Genomic DNA, 19,938 nt, shown 5'->3' with positions numbered 1-19,938 from the left:
CCTAAAATAGCATGCAGCATTGTAACAACAAATAATGTCATATTTCCAATATTCTTTTATGTTTGGTTTGTAGTGGATTGTCCCAGTGTGCTACTGAAGTAATGGTTCACTTTAAAATTAAAAATTAAAGCATCCACCATCTTATCTACTCCATATTTCAGCATTGCCTATCATCAGTACACTTAATACAATACAGTGAACATAGCATATTTGTAATTTTTTGAATGGTGGCAATGGGAATCGGTGGTTGGGGAACCTATATATGGCCTGAAAAGCATCAAAGAATAATTTTTGTTGCCAAGAATAATTATGGTCCCTTCTTAAGGTATCTTTTTTTATCCCCCTTAGCTGTGGTTTAAAGTTTTGACTTCTATTACATCTGACTGAGAGTTTTAGATATGAAATGACATCGTTATTGTCAATTTTGGGTCTATGACCCCTTTGAGAATAGTTGCAAACAAGAGCTATATAAATAAATGTGATATAATTTGAGAAACGCAAGGGGTGGGATGTTGTATTAGCGTGAAAAATAAAAAAAAATATGAATATATGCAGTTTGAAACTCAAAACGTTTGACGACAAAGCAACATTTAAGAATTCTTCCCAAACTATCTCCACATTTCTGCACATTCATGGAAAAAGACAGGCTATCATACCCAAAGACTGTGTTCCCAATAAAGTCTGACACACAATGACGTGTGTTGCCTCTATTGTAAGAGATAAAAGAACAAAAGATGGCGCTTAGATCATTTGAACTGAGAAGAGTAAAATTGGCAGAGACTTTTAAGGACGGGTGAAAAAAAACAGGCTTCTCAAAAAGCAAATAGATATTTTTGGCGGCCATTTAGATGAAATGACAGAATTGGGGGGGGGGGGTGGGGGGGGGGGGGGGGGTTGAAAAGGTGAAAATTCACTAACAATGCGTCTTTAGATAGGATGCACTTTGCATTGCTGCCCTGCAGCAACCTGACCATAGTACACCTGCTTCTACTCTGACGGTCAAAATTCTGACCTACAAAATCTATAAGGGCAGGGGGGGGTGTCGCATTTTGCTGTCATTTGAGACAAAATCCAAGGGTGGGGGGTGTCTTTAAGGAGGACATGGTCGAAGATCCAGTTTCTCCCACTTTAAACGATCATGAGTCATAGCAATATGTACTTATTATATGATTGGAAAGTGTTGATATAGAGGCTTGTGCAATCCAGGTCAGTCTTTACTGACAAATAAAAAGACTTTGATTGTAATATTAGAGCGTGATTAAACCATTCTGGGATCTCTAGTCAGTTATCGACAAATAAATAATACTATCAAAGTACTCTGCCATTGAGGGAGGACTAAGAAATGCATTAATGAGTGTCTTCCTCTCCATTTTAGAGTGTTAGTGTTACACATCTTGTCGGTAAAAGGTCAGATTTCCATTTACTCCAAACACCAGAAACATTAAAATATAACACAATCAGCTTTGAAAGGGTCATATTATAGCAATAGAGTAATGACAAGAGCGCATGAATACTTATAATTCCATTTTTCTTCTCATCCGAATCCCCCAAAAAGTTTGTCCAAGTTCTTTATACGAAGTGTAGTTTTGGCAGAGTAACTAACACCCACACCGTTTGTCTCCTCCCACACCGTTAGGCTCCTCCCACACCCGGTTAGGCTCCTCCCCCATACCTTTTAGAACCCTCATTAGAGCCCGAACCCAACCACAGTTCCAGCTGGCCTTTTCTTCTCGCTGCCGATTATCGCAGCCGCAGCAGCAATACGAGCAGCGAAATGAGATAGGTGACGACACAGGGAAGGTTTTGACTGACTGAGCCTTTCACCACTTTCTTGTTTTCAGGAGGGTAAGGGTAAACGGGTCGTTCAGTCACGGGGCTGCCGAACTGAGGGCCCCGGGAACACACCTCGTCGTTGCAAATTGTGCCACTTCCAGACCCGCTGGAATCATCGCCTGAGAACAGGAGATCACAAAGATGGGAACTTGCAATACTTCGACTATATTTGAATAACTCACATTTGTGCAGTTCTTTTGCCGGGTTATTCAGTGTCCTTTACCCTGATATAGCGTGGCCGGACGTTTGGTCGCCGGTCAAATGGAGAAAGAGAGTTTACTGTTGAAACCAGCTCTCAAAATTATATTCATGAGAGCTTTTAATATCTAAGAGAGTTTAGTATCTTACTGTTTATTATCTAAGTACTGTTTAATATCTAAGTACTGTTTAATGTCTAAGTACTGTTTAATGTCCAAGTACTGTTTAATGTCCAAGTACTGTTTAATATCCAAGTACTGTTTAATTTCTAAGTACTGTTTAATTTCTAAGTACTGTTTAATATCTAAGTACTGTTTAATATTTAAGTACTGTTTAATATCTAAGTACTGTTTAATATCTAAGTACTGTTTAATATCTAAGTACTGTTTAATATCCAAGAAGTGTTTAATATCTAAGTACTGTTTAATATCTAAGTACTGTTTAATATCTAAGTACTGTTTAATATCTAAGTACTGTTTAATATCTAAGTACTGTTTACTATCTAAGTACTGTTGAAACCAGCTCTCAAAATTATATTCATGAGAGAGTTTAATATCTAATTATTTACTGTTTTCAACAGTACTTAGATGTTCAAAAGGGACCAAAAGACCAGCGACCAAACGTCCGAGCACCAGGCAGACCATGAATGGATTTTGCCTTATGGCATGTTTCAGAACTGTCTTTTTAGTGGTATTGTTAACAAATTCAAATTCACAGAAAACAGCAAGAATCTTATTTTTTGTATCATAGGTCTTAAATAAACAGATAGAAGGAAAGGAGTTTTTGTTTTCCTTTTTCTGGCTGCCACTATTTCGTGAAGGTTATTTGTCCGGATTTAAGCTCTGCTGTTGAGTGTTGAAAAGTCCAGCGGGTGCTCTTGGGAAGGTCAGTCACATTCGATTTCTGTCTGCTGTGTCCTGTTTTTAGTTGCTAAACCTTCTGTTTAGACATAGCAGCAAGAGAGATGGAGAGATGTGCCTGCTGTGAGAACTCAAACCGAGTCTACACTGATGCAGGATGACAATGGTGCCTTTTGTTGCTTACTTGCTTCCCTACTGTAAAGTTGTTTAAACAAAACTGTCACTTTAGCTTCTTTCACTATTTTCTTCTTCTCTCAGCTTTTATTTTGCCGTGCTCCATTTTTACTCCGATGAATTATTTTTGTCCTTTTTGAGCATTAAAGTATTACGACAAGGCAGAAACATGAGCATATTGTGATAAGATCCAATACACAAGCTGCATTTATGTGGAATAGTTGAATTGAGTTAATTGACGTAAATATTTATTTAGAAATGATACTTTTTCTTTGATTTGGAAGCCAAAAATCGAGTTCTTGTATTGTGATATATGTGAGGATTCTGAGTAATAATGTTTGTGTGTAAATAGAGTTTATAAGCTGGTTATGTAAAATGTTATATGTCAGATGGAATTGTACTCACTGGTGTCTTGGAAGTCGACGTCATTGCCATTGAGAGCATTCTTCAGGCGGTGTGTCATGATCTTCAGTTGCATTATCTGCTGCCTGATTGCCCTGTCTGGCTTTGTAATGTCAATTTCAACTTCAGGGTTGTTGATCTGGCTCGCCAAACCGTCGCCAATGACCTCGGGGAGGTACCTGACAGAGACATACAAAGACATGTTTAACAAAATCAAATAAAAAAAACGAAAACTGAACAACTAAAAACAAAAAAACATACTATAGCATGATAGAATAATCAATAAGAATAATTAAACAATGAATGTGGCTCCTTCAAATGAGTGAACAATGCAGTATATAGACTATACATATATGTATAAATACATGCTCACTAAACTAAAGTAATATTCATTCTTTATGGGGACAAAAGAAATTCCTGTTAATCGTCGTATATTCTCAAATTATTTTTGATGGTCCGTAATGGATTCTGGTGGGCATGTTGCTTTAATTGATTTTTTTAGCATCAAGCTAAAATGGGTAAAGTCCATGTGCTTATTTGTCAATTTCTTTGCTCGGAAATCAAATCAAATAGGTAAAAATTAGCAGAACAAAAGCTTGTATCTTAAAAAAACCTCATAAGTCTGGTAACTTGTATCACAAGGCACCACACCACATAACTTTCAATGGAATAACCGTCTTATACGATAATTTGACAATTAATTATAATTCAGAATTCACCCTCAGGCATGTTACACTGTTAAACAGAGTAAAAATATGGATCAAAATAGAATTAAAATAGAGAAATCTACATTAAACAAGATTGAAAGAATACCAAGTCTATCCTTGAGGGGTTACACGAGTCATTTTGATCTGATCTGATCTGATATGTTAAAAAGATATAGAGCAGTCTGCCTTTTTCCACTCGATCAAAGGTGAGCAAGCTTCAATTATTAAGGGTTCAAAGTTTTTTTGAAAGCCCTCTCAAAAAATGCTTGAGGCAAAATTAAAATAGATCAATTCCAGCTAAGAAAAAAACCCTGATTCTTCTGTTTTCTACCTGGCACGGGTCATTCCATTCCAACACCGATCTTCAGCTCCTTCACCGGTGGCCACTCTATCACTGCACAGCAATCTCGGGAGAGAAATCCAATATGGCTGCATATTCCTCAGCTGTATGGTTACGTCAGAGACCTGGAGCACAGCGGGGGGACAACAGATGTTCTTTTCTACTTTGTCCCTAAATTCCCCTTCATGATTTCCCAACGTGGAAACTAAACAGGTCTAAAAGATGAACCTAGTCGCGTGCTTAATTCATACAAGGGCAAACTATGGCCTGCGGGCCAAATAAGGCCCGCTAGACCTTTTAATCCGGCCCGCTGACGTTGTCAATTTTTAATTATTTTTCCCCAAAATGGCGCCGTCAGGCGGAAGCCAGTGGCAGTAGCTCTGTCCACTCTAATTTGTTTTTTTGTGTTTTACAGCCCCTTTATCTTTTTTTAAATTACATTTTAATATTTCTAAATACATTCTTTTTTACTTTGTACTTTATACTTTTTACTTTAATGATGAGTGATGAGTATGTTAATACTTTAGTCCTTTTTTTCTGTTTATGTTTCATATGTACCATTAACGGATGCACTTTTTTATATGTATCATATCTTGTGCTGACCCATCTGTCAAATTTTTAAAGTCAATATGGCCCCCAGGCCAAAAAGTTTGCCCACCCCTGGCTTAATTCATCCACCCAAAGAGTTATTCCCTATTCTCTTATGACCTCACAAGTGTAAAGGTGAAACCGACATTTTAAAAGAATGAATTGTCTTTTCTTAGCACTTATTTTTGCTCCATAAAACATGCCGTGATATTGGCTAGACTTTGTCACCAGAGAGTAATTGGCATATTAGCTTCAGCTTACCAGTTGGACAAGTTTGTTGGCACTATTCGCCGACCTCTCTTCGATTGAAACTTTTTCGTTCTTTGGGGAGATGTCTGTTTCTGTACCACCAACTGATTTTTCTCTGAGCGGCCCGCATGCCAGGAACAACTGAAAAATGATAGAAATATATATATATATATTTTTTTAAAAAGAGCAGAAATAGAAACAGAATGTTGAGAATGAGTGTCATTGACGCCGATGATAGACACCCAATCATAAGGCTCTTTTTATCCTCCTGCTATGAATTTAAATGAGTTTGCCACTAGCAGAAATCCAATCCATTTGAACAGTTTAAATGGCTATCATGTCAATGTCATATATGTATTTTTTCATATTTTTCTCCTCATATAAATGTTGACACAAAAGTCTGTTGGGTGACAAAAGATAAAAAGTCACTTGATATTGTTGTTGGCATTAAACAGCTTGATGCTGGTTTATATATATAAAACCTAAAATAATTTCCCATATTATGTTCTTATTAAAAACAAATTACGACATACTTTTGCCTTAAAAATACAGTATTACACAACTCACTCTGTATGGCTTCAAACGTTAGCCATTTATTAATATCAAACCAACATAATAGAACTTTATTTACTGTTTAACCATGCATTTAATCTAGTGGTAGCCACAAATCAAAATAACTGGTGCTGTTCATTTACATTATCCCATGAGTCAATCAGATGACGTTGACAAATAAAAGATCCCCTCTAGGCTTGATATAAATGGAGCCCTAGAGATACTGTAAGATTGCAATCAATTTGACACCCCAGTCTAGCCTTCATAGGGTGGCCTCCAGTATTTCAACTTTCACATCCAACTAAAAATTAATAACCTTTTTTTAAGCCTACAGGCAGGCCTCTTCCCTAAATCGAACTGAGGAGGGATCGTCGGAGATTGAACTGTCACTAGAGGAAATTGAGTGCTAAAACCAAAGGCTGAAAATGACTCTCAGGCGCATTAACACATCCTCCGTAACATACCGTGTGTCTCTTTAGACTGCTTTTAGGGAAGAGGGAGTAAACAAAACAACATATCCTGCTTTGAAGTCATCAAGTTATGTAACCAGGAAGTAATCTACTATAATACTATGGGTACACTGTGGGACATGCATATTAATGTGCAGCTGGAAAGTATCAACCACTGCATTTGCCCCTCAAGTCAGAGGGTGACACCATCTATGACACTGAGCCGGGTTAAAGATTGTGTACAAGGCTGCTGTATTTCTGCACTGTGTTCTCGCAGACTTCATATATGAAACATTTTCACTAAATAACGAAATTCAATCTATGTTTTTGTTTTAACCTTATTGTTGGTTGACTCCATATTTTCCACCATGGCCATCATCGCTTCTGATATACGGTAGGGAAGAGAGAGGACCACCACATCCACTCCAGATGGGCCATCGAAGCGATCGGAGACTTGAATCATAGTTTCTACAAAAATAAGACAAAACAATTCAGCCGATTCGAGCTTCATCTTTCCATTGAGCATGTTGACAAAATGTGTTCATGGCCGTTCTTTTGGTCGCCAGTTTAATATCTAAGAAAGAGAGTTTAATTTCCAAGTACTGTTTAATATCTAAGTACTGTTTAATATCTAGGAACTGTTTAATATCTAAGTACTGTTTAATATCTAAGAACTGTTTAATAACTAAGTACTGTTTAATAACTAAGTACTGTTTAATATCTAAGTACTGTTTAATATCTAAGTACAGTTGAAACCAGCTCTCAAAATGATATTTATGAGAGTTTAATATCTAAATATCTACTATTTTCAACAGTACTTTGATATTAAACAGTACTTGGATATTAAACTCTCTTTCTTAGATATTAAACTCTCTCTGATGAATATAATTTTGAGAGCTGGTTTCAAAAGTAAACTTTCTGTCACCATTTGACCGGCGACCAAAAGACCGGCGACCAAAAGACTGGCGACCAAACGTCCAAGCACCAACATATTTGTTGACCAACCTGCCAAGTGCCGCCACTCTGTGTTCAGATCTGCCTGGTTGGCCAGACAGCCCTTCAGGACGTTGCTGCAGTAGTTGACGCAAGGTCTAGCGGACGCCATACCTCGGCAGTGGGGACAGTAATTCATCCTCATGATAGCTCGCATGCACTCCTGGCTCAAAGGCACCTGGGGAGGACATGAGAACCAAGCATTAAAAAAAAAAGACTCTCACTAGTGACTTCAGACTTGTTTTCCTCATAAAAACACAAGTGCACATTGCCGACGGGATCACTCCAAGCAGAAAGTAACATAGAACTAACAAATGGTGCAAGGTTATCTTCTACGATGACCTTCGTAACACTGCAGCAGATTTTCATTTGTTAGTTCCTATGGCAACCACTTGTAAGTCTTGTATTTTTTTTTTTTATTGGTTCCACGGGTGATGAAAGGGCTTTGACATCCATGCAAGTACACTCAGGCCCTCAATCCATCCTTGTACTATTCCACAAGGCTGCGCCCTAAGGAAAAAGGCCTTGGTGCTTAAAAAAAAAAGTGAAACTGGGTTAATACCAGTAAGCTCTGCTCACAAGGGTGTACAGCTATGCATGCAAAACCTTAGGAAGCAATTGTGAGGAACAAAATGTAAGAGAAGGAAGGATGAAGAAAACCTAACTATGCATACAAAGCTCCTGTCTTTTGCTAGCATGTGGAACAGTATGATGCTTTTTTTAGGCACCATTGCTTCTAATGCTAAAGTCACACCAAAAAACAAGTGTTTGATAAATATGGGTAGAAGCTGAAAGTGGGACAGAAATAAAGATGGCAAGGGTAAACAAGTAGTTGAAACCAATATTCCACAGACTCTTGAGAAAAAAACATCGGTGGACAGAACCTTAATCAAGTTTCCTGGCTTATACATATTGATTGTGAGAATTAATATGGAATGGGGGGGGGGGGTGCTGTGATAATTGGGAGATAATTACATTTTGTACATTTAAACTGTGTAATTAATCTTAATAAAGTTTGCTAGTTTACAGCAATATGACAAAGGTGAGCTAACAAAACAAGTGTAAATGCTGTATAACTGTATATAGGTGTTTAATTATCTTGTGTTAAGTGTTTCTTACTATTAGATTGATGTGAGCATCTCATTTATGTGTATATGTATGTATTGGTCAATGTATGAATTGTGTTTATTTTCTTATTTAACATACTGTGTCCTCAAACAGCTCAAATTGGAAAAAGAAGTGAAAAGTAATCAATAAAGCATGTGTGAAGACCCTGAAAATAATATGTTTAGTTATTTAAAGTCTACACCCAAAGTAGCATTTGACATTGTATCTTACTCTGGCAAAAATGGCATTGAACAGACATTGGCTAAAGAATATTGCTGTATGTTATTCCAGAGAGTGAGTAAATGGAGCGAGACCTCATTTCTGGTGGTTGCAGTGTCCCGACATTGTTGAAGTGACACATCGTCAATTCACGAAAAAAAATAGGCTAATTATTTACACAAATTATCCAGCCGACCTTGCTTTCCTGATGACATCCTTTTAGTGTCCTTCGGCACCAATAAAACATCATCCGTCAGAAGAAAATGGGGTGAAAAGAAGAAATGACTCGATGAAACACTACGTAAATAAGGAGACCTAAATGAGAATGATAAATTGATGAACTGTACCTCTTATTATTTACTGTTGACTTTCATATCCCTATAAATTGTGACATACACTAAATATCACTGTTTTCAACAGTACTTAGATATTAAACAGTACTTACATATTAAACTCTCATGAATTAATAGTATATATTTAGATTAAACTCTCTCTCATGAATATAGTTTTGAGAGCTGGTTTCAACTTTACTTAGATATTAAACAGTATTTAGATATTAAACAGTACTTAGAAATTAAACAGTACTTAGAAATTAAACAGTACTTAGAAAGTAAACAGTACTTAGAAATTAAACAGTACTTAGAAATTAAACAGTACTTAGATATTAAACAATACTTAGATATTAAACAGTACTTAGATATTAAACAGTACTTAGATATTAAACATTACTTCGAAATTAAACAGTACTTAGAAATTAAACAGTACTTAGAAATTAAACAGTACTTCGATATTAAACAGCACTTAGATATTAAACGCTACTTACATATTGAACTCTCTGTCACCATTTGACCGGCGACCAAAAGGGACCAAAACTCCGGGGACCAAAAGTCTAAGCACCATCTAGTATCTGTCTTGCTACTTCAACCAAGAAATTTCCCAAATACGAGATGAAATAAAGTTTTAAACTACCCTAACCTACTTATTCCTATTGCAACATGTGATGCAACTCCATCCCCATTCATGGCTACATTATTCTTGCAAAAGTCACACAGCAGCACCACAATGAGCAGTTTCCCTCGCAATATTAGCATTCTTGGCCATTAATATTTCATGAAGTAAAGAGCTATATTATTTCACATGACTGCAACATCTGTTCTCTTACATGATGTGTCTATTTCTCATGGGACTAGCACTCTTGACACCTCTTTCACCCCCATTTCTGATAGCATCCATTTTTCACCCATGCATCAATACTGGCCTCCTGTTCCTCCAGCTAAAATGATTTTTTCTCCGTCTAACTGTGATTTTAACACAACTCCTTCTTTATCCATGGCGGATACCATTTCTCTTGGGAGACACTAACCCCGGCACAGACCCGTGAGACATTTTTTTTTTTTAGCCGGGGGAGCTGACATTAAGTGGTGTTGCAGGGATGACTCCCTGAGGCAAGATCAATTTTCATAGAAGCGCTCGTTTCCAACGACACTGATCTGGAAGAGTAACACCGAGTGTCAATGTGCACATCCTTAAAAACCATTAGCCATCTTTAGTTTTAAGATTTCTTCGAAAAACGTACGTTTGGCGTGTTCACATATCAAAGTTGGGTCTATAAGTCGATTTATACACACATTATAATAGTATATTTTTTGGAATGGTTCTTTTTGGAATAGCAGGGGTTTCCAAATAGCCTGGTGGAAAGAAAAGATATGTATTTGCTTAAAAACGTAGTATTTTAAAGGCGCAATGTGTAAAATTGGTGGTTAAAAATGGTACTGCCACCAGGATTAAAATATTATAACAATAGCTTCCCTTTTGGGTTGCCAGATATGTTTTTTTTAATGGAGAATCAAGTTTTGTTATCCTAGCAATGTTGCATTTTATTCCCAAACTAGAAAATGCAATGTTTGTAGAAGTCTTTAGCTATATGTTGGACAAAAACATTTGCAAGGAAGATATAGCCGCTTTAGGAGAATACACGGGGATGAATGTTAGTGGCATGACAGACAAATTATGCGGGTTAAGTCAATCCACGTGACTTTAACCAATCAAATCCACATGACTGCACACAGGTTAAAGAGATTAAGGAGACAGAGCAGGGACGCAAGAAAATACTGGAAAAAAAAGTTAAAGATGGTTACTGTTATGACGACCTCTTGAAGAATGAATTGTACTGATAAAATTTACCATTTAAATGAACGAGTTCAAATGTTTAAAGAAAAAAAAATCTGCAAAAGTCTTCAAGTTCTAAGTTGTTTGTTGTTGTACATTATATCTTTATAGTACTACAAAGTATTTCATCTATTCTTCTCAAGTTCAGGCCCTTTTGTTCTTGAAAATTGACAACTTTAATGTTTATTTTGAAGTTTTTGCTCAAACTGTGAAGTCAGCCCTACCCTATTTTCCACATTTATTGCTTTTCTTTTAGAACATGAGAGAACATGACACAATACTGCTTAAAAATTTCATTGCAATAATTATGTTGTCAAATAAGCTTGTTGAGCTGTCACACCTGTGATGTGGGCAGAGAAGTTCTTAAGTAGTATTAAAAGAAATATGAGAAAAACAAAACATGTCGGATATCTATTTTAGCTCAGTGTGTGTACATTGTATATGTTGTACATAACTCATAATCCTGAACAGGTTAAAACAATGATATTATAATGAAATTAGAAAACAATGAAATGAATGAAATACAACTCAATGAATGACAATGACTCATAGGTTAAAAAAAACCCTTGAATTAAAGTCAAATGTTCTCACAAGGCGCTAAACTGATATGTATTATGAAGACATAAAAACGGATGCTGCAACAAATAAATAGTCGAAAATGTCAACTGCGGGAGAGATTAAACGTCAGGAAAAATGTTTATAGTACTCAGTCCTTTTCAGCAGCAACAATAAAAGAGGCAGAATGGCGGGTACAAAACTAGGCAATATTAATGATCACAGTTTCTCTTTGAAGGAAGCTTTTTAGTCACCATTGTGTCTTAGAAATATGATTTAGAAGTGAATTAAACAAAAAAAAAAAACAAGTGAGATGAAGGTAGAATAGACATATTACCTGCGACACTTTGCGGACAACCTCCCCGCTGACGACCAATCCTTGAACAAAGGAACGAGCGGCCACAAATGTGCGTGTCACCTTAGTTTTAAGGTCATGTGGCCCATCTCCAAAAGGGTGAAGTATCTCCAACTGTTTAGATACACACTCCAAGTAGTCATCCCCTAAAGTCAATAAAACACATGCATTCAATGAACATGTTGTTTTTAATGATAGTTAAATGACTACACAAGTATATGGATTGTAGTATTTACCAATGGAATACTGTTTGTTTGCATGAGAGAACAGTTTTTCAAGTAGTTTTGCCCAGAAATCATTAAGGGCATCTTCCAGGTTGATGTTGGAGCCTCTGTAGTAGTGCCATAATTCTGCATAAAGCTCTGCAAATACTTGGGAATTCTCCGAGTAGAAAGATTTCCAAGTAGACGCAAATGTTTCTTGTAGTGTGGTGGCTGACTGGTTTAGCAACTCCAGAAAATAACCTGAAAAATATCAAAAAACAAGTGGAATATTACAACCTGAAGTATTCACAGGACAAAACTATGAATTGTAGATCATAGTAATGATATGCGTACATTTTGTAGTTGAGGTTTTTTTTGTTCTTTTTCTGTGCTCATTGTCCTGAAATGGAACAAGTTGCCCATGTGTGTGCAAGGCCTGAGGACATTCACGGTACTTAGTTACATAACATGTTAAAATGCTAAGCTCTTCTGACCCATCTGCATGGAATTATCTAAGTAGTAGTTCTGCTCGATATGTCCTCCTCGACCTGGAAATGTACTTCTTGACATACACCAAAAATACTGCTGTATCTGTTTCTCTCAGCTTTCAGGTTTAGCCTCATTTGTACCATTAACATTCATTGGATTTTATTCTATTAGTGTTATTTACATTTTAAAGTGAAATGAACCTATATTGTATATTTGACATCAATGTATTATGTATTTAAAAGAGACTATAAAAGAGAGAAAAAAATCATGTCAGCAGGATTTACAAAATGACCAAACCCAAATACTACTACAGTAAACTAAAAAAAAAAAAAATGGATGCTACTTTCTATTGCAATTTTCTTGTGGAAAAAAACATTAAGCTGGAAGTGGGTACCTAGAAAAAACTGGGGGGAAAAATGACCATTTGCAAATAAGTGACATTTTCTACAAAACACAAATATCCATAAACATGAATATGCAAGTTTTCCCTGTAATGAATAATATATATATAATATCTAATGTAACAATAAAACCAGGCATGTTTTATTGATGCTCTACAAAGGATGCCTAACATTACTAAGGTGAGCCTTACTTAACATTAAAAACTATATTAGAACATCCCTTAAAAAACTGAATAAACATGTTATTTTTAGTGATCTGGATAAGAATTTCAGTGTTCTTTCTGTAGGCATAAAATGACCTTTTCTTTGTGCTTGGGAAATACCAGGTAGCAACACCTTTTTTGCTGCCTCTCCCAATTTTTTCCCCATGTAATCATCAGCATTCACGCTGTAGGGAAGGAACAGTTAGACAGCCTGTCTAAAATTGTAGTTTTAAACTCATACAGAGTACACAGAGGATATATAGAGGGTAAACTATATGTGGTGACTTTTTTTTTTTACTTCTTACCATAATTTTGGAGTTAAACTATAATTTTTCACAACATTCCAACATTCTGTGGGCAGTTTCATCCACATTAAACTATATTGAAATGCCTTTTAAAGATGTTTTTATCAGATTCCTTCAGTTAGGATTAAGTATAGCAATAGGATGGCTTGCGATAAACATGATCTTCTGTTTCCCAACCTTGCAGAGCCGTCAACTTGATCAAATGTCAGATTACTGACAAGAAATGTACTGTAAATAAAAGCAATACCCTCCAAATTCCTTCCACTGTCAGTCAGCTGAGCCAGGCAATATCCCATGGTAGGATGTAGCAATGAAGAGCGCCCAATGATCCAGAATTGCGTTTCTCATACATGGCTTCTCTCTAGTGTTTAATAGTTTGAAGTCAAAAGAAAAAAGCACCAGGAAATTCTGAAGCTTTTTGTATATTATTCGTTATATTGAATTGCAAGACAAATGCACCCATTTCAAACTCATTCACTTCAATGTGTTTATCAACTGTAATCCTACCATTTACAGCCAGAAGTAGTACACTAGTTAGTAGTAATGGAGGAGGATTTGCATGTGATATTTAGGTTTGTAAACCACTCTAATGACCAACAAAACTGTGGAGATGGGATGATACTGTAACATTGGATTTGAGATTAAGATTATATTTAATCATTTGACCGTGGGATTAGTGTAGGGGTAGGGAAGCTATGGCTCGGGAGCCATAAGTGGCTCTTTTGATGGGTATATATGGCTCTCATCGAACCTGTGTGGTAAAATAAGTCCAGAACGCACTAATGGGAGCATCACTGTTGCGCCGAAACTATCTCTAGTGCCTTTTAAAATAATTTAATAATCATAATTTTTCTTCATTAGACTCTTCTGCATGCATTCACTCATTGATTAGCTACAGTGAAATAATGTTTTCAAAAGAATTCACGTTTTTAATACTTTCAAAGTGGTAAAATGAATAATAAATGCTCACATTTTCATGTATTTTTCCTTTTAAATTCTAAGTATGGCTCTCAAGGAATAATGTTTGAAAATATGAATTGTTTATGGCTCTCTTTGTCAAAAAAAAAGGTTCTCGACCCCTGCTTTAGTGCAATGATTCGTGTGTTGGCATGATTTATCTTGAAGAAATGACTTAAAACACAGCATAATCTTGATTGCAAGATGATTTTCTATAAAAAAATAAATTGAATGATAGATTAACTCATTTGAGTTGGCTAGACATTGGCAGTTTTGTAATGTGGATGCAATTGACTTGTGCTCTACACGAAAACAGTGAAACAAATTGGATTTTGACATTAACTCACCTTCAAAGTAAATGAATAAATAAAAAGCTATCTGCAACCACAATTTCTGCAATTGCAGGACATGATTCCAATCTTGATGGAACAAGTCGGATCACAAAGGCAAGCCATGTAATATTTAATTTAGTGGCAAATAATGGAAATATTTCACTACAGTAAAAAAAATAGCCTGACAAATAAATCAAATAAAAAGCTAAAGAAGATAGCCAGCAAGTATAGTACTTGGTCTGGAGGACTGACAGGGTAATTTTCTATCAAAGTAACAGACCATGAATTTAAAATAAGAGACTTATTGACTTTGGCAGCGCAATAGAAACGAAAGGGGAAAAAGAAGAAGTATAAATAAATTCGGGAGAAGTGGAGACAAATGAAGGTTTGAGCCACGAGCAATTTCATATCACTTTAAGATCTGACGGCCTTAATTGCTTTTGTTTCTCTTTGCCTTGTCTATTTAATAAATGCTGAATGCCATTGTTTATTTTATATGGTAATCAAAGAAATGGCAAGGCATATATGGTAAAGGCTCAAGGTTAAGGCATTTAACCATTCTACAAAAAAAAAAAAAATCATACAATTTGTAGAATATGGTAAACACCATTTTTTTACTGGATAAACCTAGTTATGGATTAGCTTGTTTTGATGGAAAATTGGGTTTAAAATTATTCCAATTTGGTGGATATCAAATTCAATTTCTGTACTTTCATCATCTCTTGGAAGAACTTTTTAGGCAATTTGGCCAACCACCAATTTATGAGTTTTGGTACAAACATGTTTTTTTCTCCAAAAAACATGGTGGTGTGTACTTATGTACCTAGATTTTTTTTTCCTGAAAGAGGGCCAAATACATTTTTTGTATTGTAAATCTAAGAGGGTCAAATACATTTTTTTGTATTGTAAATCTCATAGCACAGCAGTCCTTTTACTTTGGTCTGCAAAAATTCCCCCAAAATCCCATAAGGCTCCACCACAATAACCGATGACCAAAACCTCCACAAGGTTCTGTTAGAAAATCATTGCTACGGCCCTACTATCACTTTCTCTCAAATTGCTCTTTCAGGGGCGTTTCCATGGGTCCCTGAAAGTTCCCTGTATCTTTTTTTCTTGTTATCTCTCTCCATCTGTGCAAAGGCAGTAAAAGTAAAATAAACACAGAAGACATAAGCAAACATGGCCGTCATGGGTACACTGAAGGCACAGATGAGGAGGATCTAGGCGCCATTACACACGGTGTCACCCTCCATCAATAACAACACTCGATCCAAATGTACTGTGACTATTTGCTTACGTTTGGATTCTAATAAAATGTCTCTTATATTGAAAGAGTTGATGCATAACACACAACATCTGGGCATCATTTATCAACAGGCTTTTCTATAGAAATCTTCCTATCTTCATTTTCATGGCTGCATATGCATCAGTTAGCAAAAAAAACTCTTCATTTATATTCATCTATACTCCTTTTCTACACCATTACAAACCCCCCACTGGCCTTTTTTTCTTTTTATCTAACACCCCACTGTTTGCTTCTGTCTCTACTATGTCACACATTTCACTCATCATGCTCTAGCATCCTATATATCGCTACAAGAGACTCATGACTTTCAGGTTAATGAGGCTTTGGCACTAAAAGAGCTACTGTATGTGATTGGCATGAATATAAACTCTGCTAATCAATCCAACAATGGCAATAGATGATTTGGGTGACCTTGGAAGTGTGAAGAATCTTTTTTTCAAGGTGGCTTACAGCAGAGTTAAGAGGAAATCATTGTTTTGCAAGTAAAAAATATTAACTAAAGGATTTTCAATGAGAGTGGATGACAAGTGGAGTGACCTATCCAGCATTTTAAGTGCATTTTCCCAGAATGTTTATCTATAACCATAATTTGTCCAATGACTGTGCATGCGTCCTTGTATGAAGTATGCTTGCCAGGCAGGAAAAATAACATCCAAACCCTAATACAAACAATATAATTCATAAATGGCATAACAAAGAAGACTAAGACATATTTAGTTAAAATATTCATCAGTGAAACAAGAGCAAAACTGACATTAATGAAGGACATGAAGTCATTTGACAGCTGATGAAGCATTTAATAGAGACACTCACCGTTTCTTGAACTTTACTGTAATTATTATTCTGTTCTTTGTTGTGTTGTGGGAAATCTATGACATTAATGATCGGCAAATTTCAATGTGAGTAATAGAGTGGGTGAGACATATGACATGCAGCATAATAATGAGGCAATTATATGTGATTAGCGCCAACTGTCAGGCTAAAAACATGTGATAAAATAAAATATAGAGCATATGTACAAAAGATGTTAGTGGAGCCTTCATTTGTATTATCATCATTGACTTATTGAAGTCATAACCATCATCAAAGTAATTTTAAATAAGAATATATGTACATAACCATAACAGAATCCTACCACATTACATGTGCAATGATGTGGAAAGCTTTTAATCTGAAACACTTTCGGGAAAATAGACTTGAAGCTAGAAACCTTGCTTATCCTAATCTGTTTTAAAACTTGATAATAATATACGCTTCAAACTACAAGCGCAATAATAATCACATTGTAAAACGGATACGAATGAATAGTTGCATAAACATGAGCACGGATTGGTAAATGCAAAATTATTGATGCATTTCTTGTTGTGTGTCTCATCAAATCGCTGATGGGTGATTGTACACATTCCCACATACACACAAGCCTGCATTCCAGATGCCATAGTAAATGGCTTCAATGAGTTTTGTCACCACCTGCCTGTTTTCAGGCTTCCGTCTGTCTTGCACACCTGGCTACCATCCGCCATCTTTCCATCCCATCTCTTTCTCAATGTCCTCTATGACCTTTTACATACATTGTCATTTCAATTTGTCTGCCACTACTTTTTATCTACGCTATTTTCATACCATTAATTTCTCCTGCCATCTGTTCCACACATACTTATCTGGCTCATTTCCTCTATCCCCAACAATAATGTTAACAATAATAACTCGAACCCGACAATAACATTGCCCATTCCTACAATATGTTCTACCCTTTTAAAAGCTTACATCATAAAGCTGTATGCAATCTTTACCAACAAAAAAAGACCAATTCCTCTTACCAATCCCATGCATTTAAATTACATCCTGAAAAACAAATAAAGCCACATCAGCATGCTCACATATAGTTTGCAATATACTAGCTAGACCCAGATCTTCCATGAGTGCATGTTAGTCCTGTAATCTGTGGTATAGTGGCTTTCTTTGGACTTTTTCCAATCTCAGTGTACCAAAAAAAGTTCTAGGGTGCTTGCACAGGAGCAGTAACACCCTACACTTAGTCACATGGCCCTAGCTAGTCCACACCCTGCTAAACATAGACAGATGTGTCAGGACAAGTAGTGTGCAATATTGCCATGTTACAGTGAATTGCAAAGAAGGGGAAGTAGTTAAAGGAAAATAGATTTGCCCTTTTTAGGTTCCCTTGTTTTTACCATGGTAATAAAAATATATATTACACGAAAGAGTAAGGAAACCCTACACTAGTTTTTAACCTAAAACATAGGTTATAATACAAATATCCAGGGTAAGTCATTTGCTTTTAACTTTGCACAAATTATTACAATAGATGGGACTCTATCAGCCTTTATCATTAAAATACATTCAACAACTCACAATGGCATGTGTTGCAAAAAACAAATTATTCAGGACAACAACTGGAAAAAAACAACAACTCCAAAGCCCTCAAGCAGCACATTTGTGCAGCATTGGAGAATATGTTGGCCTAGATGCGAATGCAATAAAAGCTGGATTCAACTGTTTCACTGATGCTTGACCCATTCTCACCTCAGCTTGTTTAAAAATTTCAAGTGTAAGATAACAATCCCCAACAAACCCAAGTCAGAAAGCACTTACCGTATGCTTACAAAATGCTCGGAAAAAACCTAAACTGCATGTCCGGTCACGATAGATTTTTGGTCAACTCGGAACTAATTGAGGAAACTCACCATCAAAGGCCGTAAACTGTCCTCCGAGGGAGACCTGCAAGGACCGTCCGGCGTCTTTAAGAAGTCCCTCCATCTCTCCTCGACTCAGCATGGCTAGGTTGTCCTCCATGTCACTGGTGCAACAGGTGTAACCCTGGGGACAGATGCGAAGGTGCTCACCTGTAGAAACAAGGCAAGAAAAGGCAGAAAACATTAGTAAAACTGTCACAGTCACTAATGTCAACTCACAGTTACTTAGCTGCAATAAATTCAAATAGCATGTATGTGACTGCAAACAACTTGTCAAAGCTGCCAAACATATCAGAACAAAACCGTGTAGGACGCAAATTGCACTTCAATGAAGGGAGGCATTTAGTGAATAAAATGTGGGTGGCATTCATTTGCATTTGAAGAGATGGTAATTTCACTTCATTTTTTTTTTTTTTATACAAACATTCGTACATATGCACGATGGATGGAATTGTGCTACTGTTCCAGAAATAATAACACTTAGTTTTGGACATTTTAACGATCCTTTCATTTGACAACCTGTCCACCCACTATATTTCTACTTACATTCTTATCTTAGAATATAAAAATACTTACCAGATAGAGGAAAAAATGATTTTCTGGGTGGAAAAGATACACTTTGCAATGTCTAAAAAATCATTCAAAATTTAAGGAAAAAGCTCACTTCAGCTTTTGCGGCTTCAGAATTATTCTACTTCGCCAATGTTGATTCCAATATACTGAATTGTTTTGAGAAACAAAAACACACAAGATCTTTTCTCAGAAGGCAAAACATTTTTAATGCTCATTTGTATTCTGCTACAGTAAAATAGGAAATGTTCCAAATAGAGTGCCGACTGTAACATTTCCATCCTGATTGAATTATTGCCTCTCTAGATGAACCCGGCTGACAGAATCTGACTTCTACATTGATGAACATTCAGTCTTTCCCAACTTTCCTGCTGTTATTCCTCGCCTTTGTCTCCCCTGGTTGAGTTTCTTATTATGCGGATGTACTTTAATACATTTCATGGCACTTGTACACTTTGCAGGCATATTTCCAATGTGTTATCTACATTTGAACTACTGTCAAATGTTACGGAATTTTACAATATCAGCTACTTTCATACCAATAGGCCAGTTATTAACAAAGAATGATATGATAGCACCCTTAAGTGATACACTTAATAAATCATCATACATAAATCATGCAGTCCAGGATTATTGAACTTTTATAGCAAGTTATAATCGTTTTTTCCCCCCAAAATTGTACTTAATCTTAATATCACATAAAAACTT

At 36.2% G+C, this 19,938-nt stretch overlaps 1 protein-coding gene across 1 annotated transcript in view; it reads right to left on the bottom strand.

The window, feature by feature from the left end:
• Window positions 1-892: 892 nt before the first annotated feature.
• gpc1b (glypican 1b) overlaps window positions 893-19,938 on the bottom strand; it is a 42,295-nt gene continuing 23,249 nt past the window's right edge. Inside the window, exons 2-10 of the mRNA XM_077724566.1 lie at window positions 18,652-18,810; window positions 11,987-12,214; window positions 11,733-11,896; window positions 7,358-7,523; window positions 6,690-6,820; window positions 5,364-5,492; window positions 4,506-4,639; window positions 3,471-3,646; window positions 893-1,952 (exon numbers count right to left, since the gene is read on the bottom strand). Coding sequence (XP_077580692.1) covers window positions 1,741-1,952; window positions 3,471-3,646; window positions 4,506-4,639; window positions 5,364-5,492; window positions 6,690-6,820; window positions 7,358-7,523; window positions 11,733-11,896; window positions 11,987-12,214; window positions 18,652-18,810 — 1,499 coding nt within the window. The 3' untranslated portion in view covers window positions 893-1,740. The remainder of the gene's footprint in view (window positions 1,953-3,470; window positions 3,647-4,505; window positions 4,640-5,363; window positions 5,493-6,689; window positions 6,821-7,357; window positions 7,524-11,732; window positions 11,897-11,986; window positions 12,215-18,651; window positions 18,811-19,938) is intronic.

Source organism: Stigmatopora nigra, chromosome 9, assembly GCF_051989575.1.
Source record: "Stigmatopora nigra isolate UIUO_SnigA chromosome 9, RoL_Snig_1.1, whole genome shotgun sequence".
Classification (NCBI taxonomy): Eukaryota; Metazoa; Chordata; class Actinopteri; order Syngnathiformes; family Syngnathidae; genus Stigmatopora; species Stigmatopora nigra.
Note: the sequence above shows the minus strand (reverse complement) of the source record. Positions and strands in the feature narration are given on the sequence as shown.